This window comes from Geotrypetes seraphini, chromosome 15 (genome assembly GCF_902459505.1).
Source record: "Geotrypetes seraphini chromosome 15, aGeoSer1.1, whole genome shotgun sequence".
In the NCBI taxonomy this organism is placed as follows: domain Eukaryota; kingdom Metazoa; phylum Chordata; class Amphibia; order Gymnophiona; family Dermophiidae; genus Geotrypetes; species Geotrypetes seraphini.
Window position 1 is genome coordinate 3,879,483 of NC_047098.1, and position 13,630 is coordinate 3,893,112.

Below are 13,630 nucleotides of genomic sequence, written 5' to 3' on the forward strand. Positions count from 1 at the left end.
GAGATTTTTCCCCAATTGTATTTGCCTTTATAGTTCTGGTTATTGCAGTGAAGTTTCCAAGTTTTATTAAAATGTGTTATCCCGCTTATCAAATTTCTAAAAAACAATATAACAAAAGGGGGACCTACAAACATTTGTCATTATATAAAAACAGTATATATATTTACATGGACACTACGGACTAACGAGAATTACAGGAAGTATCATTTTAAATAGGATGGAAAGACATAAAAGGCTAATACAATTAGGTGGGGGAATTAACATTTGTGATAGAAGATGGAAACTGGTAAGTCAAATGCATCTTTAAAGAAAAATGTCTTTAGATTGTTTTAAATCGTTCGATGTTCGATTCTTCCCAAAGGTGAGTAGGCCTCAGCCAGAGACCGTGCACTAGGCCTCGTTCTAGAACCCAGCAATCATTGACCCTCTGTCTGACAACAGGGGGAAGTAATTCTGTAAACATGCTGATGTAAATGATTAGAATACCATCATGTACATGTGTAAATGCCAAAATTCTGCCTATGGTCTGTTGTGTGATGTGTACCGTACATGCTACTGTATATGTTAAGGGCATATCTCTGGAATCTAGGTGTGAGCATTTGCATCAGCTCATGTATGTACTCTTGTTTCTCTAGTTTTCGATTAAGGAAAGCAGGGGCCTACTTTTATAGAATAAGCTCCATCTAGGCGCCCTTCAGGGGCCCCTTTATAGACTTGACTTCCGTATGTCACCCCACTCCTCGTCTCCCAGGAACTAGGAAAAGTGCCTTCACGGGATCTCCAGCCCTAGCTCACCAGGGGAACAAAAGACCTGACTTGGAGCTCAAACTGGAGATCACCTGCCCTGTTGTGAACTTTCCTGCCAATATTCAGCTAGCAGCAATTAGTGTTTTTATGTCCACCACTGGCTGTGTTTCTGTATTTTCAATGCTGAGCCACGTCCAGGCGCCAGGATTGACTATCCGGTTATATGTTGGCCACTAGAACTTGTGCAGTTATTCAGACCCTAACTACATAAGATGAACCACATTGGGTAGGACCTCTTTTTATGCAACCCAATTTATGCACTTCAAATTCCACTGCCTACTATTCAAAGCTATAAATGGAGATAGCCCTACCTACTGGAACAATCGACTAACTCAATCCACCTCAACCAGACACAGGAGAACCCACACAATATTCACACACCCGCCAACCAAACATGTCAAACGAAGAAAAATATATGACAAACTACTGGCCACCAGAGCAGCGAAACTGGACCAACAACTCACCAATCTGCTGACTTTGACCACAGACTACAAAACCTTCAAAAAAGAAACAAAAACCCTACTCTTCAAAAAATACATCAAACCAATATAACACAGCCAAACATGCTCTGAATTCCTCCTGCAATACCAACTACTCCTTAGCAAATCAGAAAATGTTCAAACTATTCCCTAAGTATTTCTTAATATCATAACAATTCTTATGTAATCCACCTTGAACCGCAAGGTAAAGTGCCAACTCTGCCCCTGGAACGCCCACAAGTTAGCCGGTTTTGGCTCATATGCTAACAGCAAATATTCAGTGACTCTAGCCAGTTAAATGCCACTGAATATTTGTGGTTAGCCATAGAGAAGCAGTTTGAATGGCTAGGAGCCTCTCTGGACCCTTTAAATCATTTTGGATATCGGGCAGTCCCTGTGTGTGATTTTTAGCTGTTGGGGTGGGGCAGGGTAAGAGTTTTCAGCCAACCCATTTTTTTTTAGCTAAATGGCTTTGGAAATTGCTTCAAAATAGATCAGTTCCAGAGTACGGTAGTAAATGTATGTACTGGCCACTAGTTGCTGAATATTGACCTTTTTTTAATTAACCGCTAATTACTGAGAACTGGGAGTTCTCTCTGCATATCAACAGCTGGTTACCGAGATCTGAATGTACTCTCTCTGTGTCTTTACTGAGAGCTAGGTGTGCCTCCTTTGTGACAGCTGACTGATAAGAGCGTGTGTTTCCCCTTCAGGGTTGCCAACTGCCCATTAAAAAATCCTCTAATGAACAGACCACAAGCAAGGTGAGGCCAAAGATGATCATGTGTCTCTTCTGGCAGGAGCAAGAAATTTTGCATGTGCCCATACTCTTCAACTGAAATATGACTGAGTTAGCAGTAAAACCCTGTCAGGCTGTCAGTAAAACCATTTTTGGGAAGTGAGTTATGAAAAAAATTATATAGATATTATAGTCAGCATGGTAGCCATGTCTGTCTTGAACAGACCTTGAATTGGAGTTGTGGAATGCAGTCCATCATAACCAGGCCTCGAGCAAAGGTTGTGGTACGCATGTGAAGACAAAATAGCATTGGGAATTTGGCGCCTGAGAGGGAGATTTATAATAATAATAATAACAGTTTATATACTGCAGGACCGTGAAGTTCTGTGCGGTTTACAATGATTAGAAAGATGCTACAAACTGAGTGGAACTTACATAGTTGAAGATTAGTGGCTAACAGTTTAAGGGATCAGTTGTTATGGGAGAGATTGAGTTGGGAGATTGTGTACTACCTAGATACTTCAAGAACAGGTATGTTTTTAGATGTTTCCTAAATTCACCAGAGCTATTTGCGTGTATAATTAGTTTTTCCAGGTCTTTTCCCCATAATGCTGCTTGATAAGAGAGAAGATGTTGATGGTGTCTTAATTTACATCCTCTAACCGATGGGGTGACGAACTTGAGGTGTGTACTTCTTGTATGTCTATTGGTTGAGAAGGAGAAGAGGTCAGTTATATATTTAAGGGCTAAACCAGATAGTACCTTAAAGCAGAAACATCCCAGCTTGAACTTCGCACGTGCCTCCATCGGCAACCAGTATAGGAGTCGGTAAGAAGGGGTTATGTGATCGGACTTCTTCAACCCAAAGATCAACCTGACCGCCGCATTCTGCACCAGTTGCAATCTCTGCATATTCTTCTGAGAGATTGCCAGATGGGCGATGTTACAATAATCGAGATGGCTTAGTATTAGAGATTGTACCAGAATTCTGAAAGATGAAGCGTCAAAGTATGCTCTAACGGACCTAAGCTTCCAGAGAGTAAAAATACTCTTTCTGACTAGGGAGTCCACTTGGTCTTTCATGGTTAGGCCTTGGTCCAGTATTACCCCCAGAACCTTCATTGTAGGTTGAATGGGGTAGCTGAGTTTGTTGATGCACAGTGATGTTGTGGTGACAAGTGGATGTGGCGAGGCTACAAAGAATTTAGTTTTTTCTGAATTAAGCTTCAGTCTGAATTCTGTTGTCCATTGTTCTATCAAGTTTAGTACTTCTGTTGCCATGGGGGTAGCTTCAGGGAGAGAAGTAGCGAACGGGATAATGATTGTAAAGTTGTCTGCGTAACTGAATAATTTTATACCCCACTGGGCCAGCTGCCCGCCTAGTGATGATATGTAAACATTGAAGAGCAGTGGGGATAATGGTGACCCCTGTGGAACGCCAGATGGGTTTCTCCAGGTATTAGAGAGGTTGTCTGGTTTGTGCAGACCACCTAGAGATAAGAAACCTGGGACTGGATTAGAATTCCCATAGCAATGGGTTAATAAATTCCCTTTGAGAATCAACAGATGTTTTCACATTGGGGCTAGGGTAAAGGAAGGAGTCGGATTTTTGACCAGAGTTGGAAGCGTAGACTGGCTGACTGTAAGCTAACATGCTGTCACTCTGCTCCACTTAAGAGCATATTTTCTCGTTTTATGTTTTCTGATATTACAATTAATTTTGAATTCACTTTCAAATTTTGATTTACCAAAGAAAAGGTAAAATAAAAATTATTATTGGCAAAAAGACCCTGAGTTCAGTTTTTGGGGAAAAGCACTCTATATGGCCAAAAGAAGCATTGGCCAGAAGTTGGCAAGCCTGGTGCTCTCTCTTTGCCCTTCCTGAGGCATAAATATTAAGAGCAGAGTTTGTTATGGTGACTTCAGAAGCCGTATTTGCAGATCCCACATGAAAATACACATGTAAAAACCAATTTTAGAAAGCTGCTGTTTCATGGGGAGATCCATAATATATAGCGATTTCAAGGGGGCAGGACAAGAAATCTACACATGATTTCCCATAGTAGATGACGGCAGATAAAGACCTGAATGGTCCATCCAGTCTGCCCAACCCTACCCCCTCTTTAAATTACTGACTTAATTTAAATTTTCCTTCTTCTTAGCTATTGCTGGGTTAGAACCTAAAGCTCTGCCTGGTTCTATGCTTAGGTTCCATCTACTAAAGTCTCCATCAAAGTTTGGAGGAAAATGTTCTCTGTCAGAATTTACACCTTCCCAATGGCATGTATATATATATATATATTTTAAAAGGGTTCATTATGGCCAGTGTTTTACACAAGGGATTAATTCCATGTTATTTCCAGCACTAAAATGAATCTGCATTAAAATAGCAACCTTCTACTTAATTGGCAGCACTCAGCTATATGTAGAAGTTGCAAAAACGACACCTCCACTTGGAAACTGCAGGGTTTGTGCCGTTCACTTTGCTCCTTCAACAGCTCCATTTCTAAAACACCACCCTAACTGAGCACATCTCAGTTCCAACCTCTAAATTTGATGTAAAATGAAGCTTTTGGTGGTTATAAATAAAGACTACTAGGCCTTGCTCTTTTTAATGTTGCTTATTATGAGATTAATACTTACCATATATACTCAAATATAATTCGATCCGAATATAAGTCAAGACCCCCAAAAAGGAGGAAAAATGGTTGACTCGAATATAAGTCGGGCGACTTAATATTCAAGTGCCTTGCCCAGATCTGCACCCAGCCCCCTTCCTTCCCGGTTTATATTCGAGTATATTCTGTAAGCCTAATCCCTTCTCTTTAATGACCCTATAGGTTCTCTAAGGGAAAGGATGGGATAATAGATGACTTGGATGGACAGACTGGATAGGCCAGATGGTCGTTTTTCTATGCTTCTACGTTTGTCTCATTGTCCTTAATGATTGCTAGTTACTAAGGGCTAGAAGTATTCATTCTGTGCTCTTACTGACTATTTTCCAGGCATCAAGACTCATTGTCACCTTTGATGAACATGTAATCAGCAATAATTTTAAATTTGGAGTCATATATCAGAGATTTGGACAAGTAAGTATATGCTGATCGCTCTAAGGACCTCTCAGTATCTTTATACGAAGTTATCACAACCTAAATGAGTTCTCAGTGCAGTGTGTGCTCTGATGGCAAATCAGCTTGTTTTAAAGTGGTTTTGATGCATTTCCTTTTAGTGGCATGGTGCTTGATAAATGAGCCCTTTTCAGTGTTATCAGCGCAATCAACTGTTTGAAAATGTTAGACCTTGGGAAATTCTGTAGGTTGTAGGGGGCTCTTCTAAGGAAACATAAATTGCACCCTGTGTTAGTGTGGGCAAGTATTTGAGCTCTGAGCCTCAGGGAGGCTTTTAAACAAACAAACAAACTGAAGCTGTTTCAAGAACAAGCAAAAATCGATTTTATTCACAACAGTGATTCAAGCACAAAACAGAGAGCCTGTCCCACCTTGCAGTTAGCAGAGGCTCTGGAAGATTCCTTCTTCCAGTTCTGGGCTCTCCCTGACTTTACCTCACTCCAGCTTTTTATCTTCCCTGGCTAGTGCTGCCCGATTCAGGAAAAAAAATTTGATTCGATTTGATTCAGCCTATTGAATTGGTTTTTCGATTTGATTTTCCTGCCCAATTGGGTGGTTTGTTGTTTTGGGTTTTTTTTGGGTTTTTTTCAAACATCCTGGTCGGTTTATTTTACAGCCTCTTCACCCCCTATGGCTTCTCCTAACCACACTGGCGCTGTGGTGTAAACAAAATAAACAAACAAAAAAGACTTTCCCTCTCTCTGTTAAATCCTAGCTCACGTTTGCGGTCTAACACCAGCTCTGGCAGGATACACGTTTCAAATCTGACATATTGTAATCACAAAACAGAAAATGAAATTAGTTTTTCTACCTTTTGTTATCTGGTCAATATTCAAATCTTGTTGGTCCCAGGCTCTTCTTGGTCCCAGGCTCTGGTTGCTTGCCAGGGTCTCCTTCTTTCTTTTTTCTCTGTTCTAACCATCCATCTTCCATCTCTGTCCTCCCCTTCCATTTCTTTTCCCTCCCCAGGAGGTCTGGCATCTTTCCTTTTTTTCGTCTCCCTCCACAGATCCACCTTTTCTTAACTACCCTTTCATCTAGCATCTCTCTCTCCTTCCCCACCACCCCAGGGTCCACCATCTCTCCCTTTCTTTTCCCAACTACCCTCCTATCCAGTATCTCTGTCACACCATCCCTTGCATCCAACTTCTCTCCCTTTCTGTTTCTTCCCTACCTAAATCCCATTGTCCATCATCTCTCTCCCTCTCCTCTATTTTCAGACCCATTTCTTCCTCCCCAAAGTCTGGCATATGCACATCTCTTTGAACCCCCTCTTCCCTCCCTCCGTGTACTTATATACCAGGGTCCCCCTCCCCTGAAGGTCTGTCCCCCCCTTGAAGGTCTGTCCCCCCTTGAAGGCCTGTGTCACCATCCCTGAAGGCCTATCCCCCCTTAAAGATCTGCATCCCACCCCTGAAGGCCTGCCTTTCCCCCCGAAGGCCTGCCTGTCCCCCCTAAAGGCCTACCCCCCTTGAAAACCTTTCCCCCCCCTTTGAAGGCCTGCCTCCCCCCTTGAAGGCTCCCCCCCCCCTTGAAGGCCTATCCTACCCCTGAAAGCCTGCCTGTCCCCCTAAAGGCCTCCTGCTTTAGGGGGCGAGGGGGGAGGGTCAGTCGAATCGGGAAGCCGGTTCTTTTTGTTTTGAACCAATTCGACTCGATTCACCCTAAGTGAATCGGTGAACTGATTCGAATCGTGAATCGGGCAGCACTATCCCTGGCCAGACCTCACTCTTATGAGTTCCCCAGCCCTGGCTCTGTTCAGGTGGTCTGGTGGGGGTATGGTTTTAAGGAGGATTAGGATTCTCTCAAACTGTGTGAAACAGGCAATGCAAAAACAATATGTATCAATAAATAAATATAAATAAATACTAAATCTCAATCATAAAAGCAGCGTATAAATAACAAGCTGTTTCATGCTTTTAAGGTGGAGAGGAGGATGACATGCATTGTGCCTTGATATTAGTGGTGTCACTTCAGCAGGAAATTGTCCGGTGGATTCTGAGTTGGTCAGATCCCCTGAAGAGCCGAGTCTTTCCACATTCACAATTATTTTTGATTTTAAGTTTTGCTGAATTTATTTTGTTTATTTCTTTCACACAGCAAGAAACACAAGAAACTAAATAGAAACTATTGAAGAGATGAGGGCCGGTTTTTCCTAGGATATTTTCTGACTCAACCCCCCTCTGTTTGGTGAATTACTGATATCAGTCCCACACGCCTTCTGCTAACCCACCAGCATTTTTGTCCTCTGCTGCAGATGTCTGAAGAAGAACTGTTCAGCACTACAGAGGAGAGCCCTGCCTTCCAAGAGTTCCTGGATTTCCTGGGTGAGACAGTCAAATTGCAAGATTTCAAAGGGTGAGTGTGTAAAGGCAAGCACGCTGAAGTGGATATGATTCCTTCTGATCCTCTACCCTCTTGGTGAGGATCTTCCGCAGCTTGAAGCGAGGCCTCCACCCTGTCATCCTGGCAGGAGATGCAGTCTTCTGTATGGTGGACCTGTGTCACTTGGTGTTCTAAAGTGTCCTTAATTTCATTCAGTTTATCATCTAGAATCTAGAATTGCAGATAAATATTTCTTTAGCTTGATAATGACTTGGACTGTGATAAGGGCAATGCCATCTTTGCTCCAGCGATCTGTAATTTACCCCTGCTCACTCTCTGTGTACTAGAATAGCTCTGCCAATGTTTCATGAAGCAGCTAAATTCTGGATCTGACAAGAAAACGTTGTGATAGATAATACATAGGCTGGTCATATGACCCTACCTCACTTCCATTCTTTGACTTGGCCTCTACTATTAAACGCCAAGTGTAGAGTGCTAGCACTTCCACATGTCAGAGGAGCCCGTAATTGGCAGTTACGCAGGCAAGTTCTAAGTGCTATTCAGTAAAGGACACGCCAAAGTTACTTAGGGGCTGATTCTATAAAGGGTGCCTCAAGTTTGGCGCCCAACTTAATTGACAAAATACCCTTGATAGCCTCAATAATTGGTGGAAAAAAAAATTAATTAGTCATTAGGTTCCTATCGGATGGCGCTTAGTGGTATCTAATGCCTAAGTGGGTGTTTCTATGTGCGGAGCTTGGCTTAGGTGCCTAAAATCCTCACCTACATTTCAGGTGCCCAAGTTTTTACATAGGCACCGCTAGCCGCGATTCTGTAAACAGTGCCTAAGTGTGATTGACACATGGCCAGTGCCATTTTTCTAGGGGCCGTCTATAAAATCAGCCCCTTAGCATGCAACTGTGAGGGGGTGGCCAAGTGGGCAGAGCATAAGCAGGCCTTGGGTGTGGCACTAAACGAAACGCACAGCTTGTAGAATTTCTCTGAGAACATCTCTTCATGTATATCGAACCTCCAATCCTGGGCCCTCACCGTACAAGTGAAATTAAACGAGACTAAAACAAAATTACTTTGGCTCGGCCCAAAATTAGATCAGCTACCCACCCTCATCCCATTATCCTCTGGCACCACATTGCAGCTTGAGCACTCAAGCAAAGTTCTGGGCATCATCATTGATTCCACACTGTCCTTCAACGACCACCTTAATTCCTTAGTAAAAAAATGCTTTTTCAATCTTCACATGTTAAGGAAAGTGAGATCCTGCTTCCATCAACAACACTTTGCTGTCCTCGTACAATCCATCATTCTTTCCAGACTGGATTACTGTAACTCCATCTACTTAAGCCTAACATAAAAAAGCCTTCATAGACTCCAGCGGATTCAGAACACCGCGGATAAACTAATCTTCGCAAAAAGCAAATTTGACCACGTATCCCAGCTTCTGTCTTAGCTTCACTGGCTCCCAGTAATCCTTAGGGTTCACTACAAATGCGCCTGCCTAACCTTCAAATCTCTACACAGCATCCTTCCTCCCCTTTTTCCACCATCTTGGAACTCCTCTAATCCCAACACCACCAGATCCACTCAAAAATTCAAACTATCCTTCCCCTCTTTAAAAGGCATATCCCATGCAGGAAAATTAGGGACTTCCCTCTTCTTCAGGATCACCGAACTCTGGAACAGCTTTACTACCCCGCTTCGAAGCCTGACCTCACTCCAACTCTTCCGAAAACATTTGAAAACTTGGCTTTTCTCTAAAATGTAATGACCCCTCCCTCTTCGTTATACTAAGTCCCTCTAAACTTCTCTTTACTAAGTCCTTCTACTTTTCATTGTAGTTCCTTTCTATATCAATTCTTGTAAACCGTGCCGAGTCTACTTCTGTGGAGATGATGCAGTATACAAACTTAAGGTTTAGTTTAGTTTAGTTTAATTATCTGTTGCGTATGTTGTATGTCGCACTAAGGCAAATCAGCCCATACCAGCCATTGACCTGTTGTTTGTGGGCAGGCCTAAGGTTTGGCACACCAACGTTCCTTTGTGTATGCCCTGAAGCTGTTATACATCCTGTCCCCATAATGCTAAGGTGGGAACTGTGAATTTTTTTGTTTCATCTGAGACTCGTGGCTTCATATGCACCCACATGGGCTCTCAAGTTTGGGAGGGTGGAGCTGTTGTGTATTTTGGGACAAAGCATGCTTTTCTTTTTCCCATGTGTGGGTTTCTAAAATCGCAGATGTGGGGAGACAGATGCATGCATGTCCACCTCTGTTTTACTGGAGGCTCTGCGTATGGCAGAGCCTTTGTAAAATACAGGGGAAACTCTGTGTTCTTTCTAAAATTGGGTTCAAAATCACTTTTTACCCCCATAAATATATTTGGAAATTATCATTTTGCTGCCCTTTAAGAAATGGTTAACACAGTGAGGGTAACCAGGTTAAGAGGGTAAGTAGGTGCCTACTTAACCACTAGTGTTTAAAGAAACTTAGGTGACACTTCTCATATGAGAAAAGACTAAAAAGGTTATGGCTCTTCAGCTTGGAAAAGAGACAGCTGAGGGGAGATATGACTGAAGTCTACAAAATCCTGAGTGGAGTAGAATGGATGGGTACAAGTAGATCGATTTTTCAAAAACTAGGATACATTCGATGAAGTTACAGGGAAATACTTTTAAAACCAAAAGGAGGAAATTTTTATCACTCAGAGAATAGTTAAAGCTCTGGAACGTGTTGCCAGAGGTTGTGGTAAGAGCGGATAGCGTAGCTGGTTTTAAGAAAGGTTTGGACAAGTTCCTGGAGGAAAAGTCCATAGTTTATTATTGAGAAAGACATGGGGGAAGCCACTGCGTGCCCTGGATCGGTAGCATGGAATGTTCCTACAGCTTGGGTTTTGGCCAGGTACTAGTGACCTGGATTGGCCATTGTGAGAACAGGCTACTGGGCTTGATGGACCATTGATCTGAACCAGTAAGGCTATTCTTTTGTTCTTATGATTGCTGTCTATAAAATACTTGCATAAGCTTAGAAATTGATCCCACCTTGCAGTCATGAGCACTTAAGTCAGCTTTCAAGCAGTTATAAATATGTGTATCTAGATTATTCAAATAGGTGCATATATACAATCTATGTGCACACTTGCGAACTTCACCCAAGGTCCACCCAAACCGAATAAAGTACGTACTGTGATGTCCTTGCACCTACTTTTATGGCTGTCAGTATTGTATAAAAGACTATTTTACGAGCACATGTGGCTAAACTATGTGAAAACGATTTTATAAAATTGCCTCCAGTGTGAGTTTATTTGTTAGTTTTGGAGGGTGGGGGCAGTGCAAAAACAAGTGAAGATGATCCCCAGGTTCCCCTGACCCTGGTCATATGTAAGGCTTTGTTTCGTCCCTTCCTCTGGTGCAGGTTCCGAGGTGGCTTGGATGTGAACCACTGCCAGACGGGCACTGAGTCTGTCTACTGTAACTTTCGGAGTAAAGAAATCATGTTCCACGTGTCAACAAAACTGCCCTACACAGAGGGAGATGCCCAGCAGGTATTGGAGAACAGCTCAGAAGTCACGCTGCGGAATCAGGGTTTGTTCCATACATGTGATCCCTACACAGGGACTCCATCCCTCTGTAATTATTCATTTTTAAGGAACAGCAAAGTCAGCAATTGATTAGTTCTGCAAATGAAGGCAATATACAAATGTAACGTAACGTGTTTATTTTTGATAAAGTAAGAATGATTTTGCCCTTCATCTTCAATGAATCAGAGGTGATATATATTTATCTATCTTTATATATCTATTACTCTATCTATATGTCCTGCTATCTATCTATCCCTCCCTTTAACTTCCTTTCAGTGAAATATGAGCCTGAAGAGGCTAGACTATTAAATGACCAGTGTCCTTTATTTTTTAATATTGGTAAACCTGAGTTCAGACCCCACTGGCTCTCAAAGCTGTAGTCTTTGCCTGTGTGTGGCAAGGCATACAGCCGAGGTTCCTCTAAGAAAATAATTTGGGGAGGTATGGGAAATGGGGGAAGTGACTCGGCCCTTCAAGTGTGGCACCCCCGAGGTTGGATGGACCCCCGAAATAGTCCCCCCAAGCTCTGTCCTGACAGCAGAAAGGGGCAATAAAAGTCACTAATCAAATCCAACAAGCCCTAACTATCAAAGAGAAAGACTGCACAGGCATAAGGCGTATGGGGACAGACTTAAAGATCTCAATCTGTACACTTTGGAGGAAAGGCAGGAGAGGAGAGATATTTTTGAGACGTTTAAATACCTACAAGTGTAAAGGTGCATGAGTTGAGTCTCTTTCATTTGAAAGGAAGCTCTGGAATGAGAGGGCAAGGATGAAGTTAAGAGGTGAGAGGTTCAGGAGTATTCTAAGGAAATACTTTTTTTTTTTACAGAAAAGGTGGTAGATGTGAGGAACAGTCTCCCGATAGAGGTGGTGGAGACAGAGACTGTGTCTGATTTCAAGAAAGCCTGGGATAGGCACGTGGGATCTCTTAGAGAGAGGAAGAGATAATGGTCACTGCGGATGGGCAGACTAGATGGGCCATTTGGCCTTTATCTGTCATCATGTTTCTATAGTTCACCTCCTAGAGACTGAGAACAGACTGATTGTAGATGGGACTGCAAAGCCCACTTGAACTACAGCCAAAAGTCAATGTGTTCTCAGTCTCCACCTGCTGGCAGAGGAGAGTAAACCCATCCGTTCTGTGCCAGTCTGGAGGGACTAAAAGAAAGAAAATTAGCAGGTAAGAACCTAATTTCTCCTTCTGTACATAGATGATAGTATTGTAGACTGGTGTAGGGCTTTCCTATATAATCTGAAAAACTTTATATAGGTCAAGTTTTTATGAGAATAGTTATTACTTTTGTCCCTCTTCCTCCCCTTCCCCCCTTTTACGAAGCCACGTTAGGCTTTTTTATCGCCGGCCATGGTGGTATTAGCTCTGACACTCATTGAAATTCTATGAGAGTCGGAGGTAATTTTGCCACAGCCGACAATAAAAAAGCCTAAATGGCTTTGTAAAAGGGGATTAATTATTCCCTTTATCACTCATTCTTTAATATGAGAACTATTTGAGATAGAATATTTGTTAATTATATTAAATTAAAAACTGATAACGTTGAAATCCTCTTGGTCAGAACACTGAATTTCCATGAATATGCTACTGTAATGCTGAAATCAGAAATCTCTAGTTTATCTTTAGAGAGTAAAAAAGCTTTTTTTCAGGCTAAGGTTATTGTGACCATTTCAGTCTGTTGTATCCTTTTGTAGCTGTCATTCTGTCATAGACAACACATCCTTGGTCATAAAAAACTCCGTGAAATTACTGGCAGTATTATTATATTGATAGAATCTTTCAAAGATAAATTATTCAAAAATACTTTAAGAAACCCGCATTTATCTTCAATAAGGGAAAGATCACCACAGCTCCGTTGTCAATTTTCAAGACACTCTCCCGGTGCAATTTTCAATTGAGTTTAAAACCTCATCTCATTATTCCCGACAGGCCCTGTTTCGCCAATACGCTGCATCAGGGGAATTTCTACCGGGCATCCAGCAGAGCCGAGCTATCTTTGCTGCTGGGAGAGTTCATGTCCAGTCAAGCCTGATTAATCTGCTGCCAGCCCTGAATGATTCCCCCATAATTTATTTTCAAAAGATTCTATCAATATAATAATACTGCCAGTAATTTCACAGAGTTTTTTATGACCAAGGATGTGTTGTCTATGACAACTTAGTATTTGTCATAGTAGTTTCCTGGACTGACCCCCAGGAAACACTGAGGTCTTTTTCTCCGTGTTAGGAACCTGCCTTAATGAGTCTCTGATAACGCTATTTATATTGGAATATCTTTAGATGTTTATATATTTTTTGATATTTTGCTTGTATTGCATTAATTTATTGTTGTAAGCCATTTTGCATCAGCAAACACACAAATGCAGTGTTCATTTAAGTACGAACATATGTAGCATAAGAAGAAAAGCATAGAAGTTTCAAGAACTGTGGCAACATTGAATCAATTTTGTGGGGACAAAATCAAAAAGGGAAAATATCCCCCCCCCCCCCACTTCAAAGGATTTTGCTTAGCTTGTGATATTTATTAGGATCGGAGACCCAGA

The 13,630-nt window shown here is 41.9% G+C and overlaps 1 protein-coding gene across 3 annotated transcripts in view; it reads left to right on the forward strand.

Annotated features, from left to right (window-relative positions):
- RAP1GAP (RAP1 GTPase activating protein) overlaps positions 1 to 13,630 on the forward strand; it is a 196,077-nt gene that overhangs the window by 150,086 nt on the left and 32,361 nt on the right. For all 3 annotated transcript variants that reach the window (XM_033922754.1, XM_033922753.1, XM_033922755.1), the window contains exons 10-12: positions 5,031 to 5,114; positions 7,411 to 7,511; positions 10,907 to 11,036. In XM_033922754.1, coding sequence (XP_033778645.1) covers positions 5,031 to 5,114; positions 7,411 to 7,511; positions 10,907 to 11,036 — 315 coding nt within the window. The remainder of the gene's footprint in view (positions 1 to 5,030; positions 5,115 to 7,410; positions 7,512 to 10,906; positions 11,037 to 13,630) is intronic.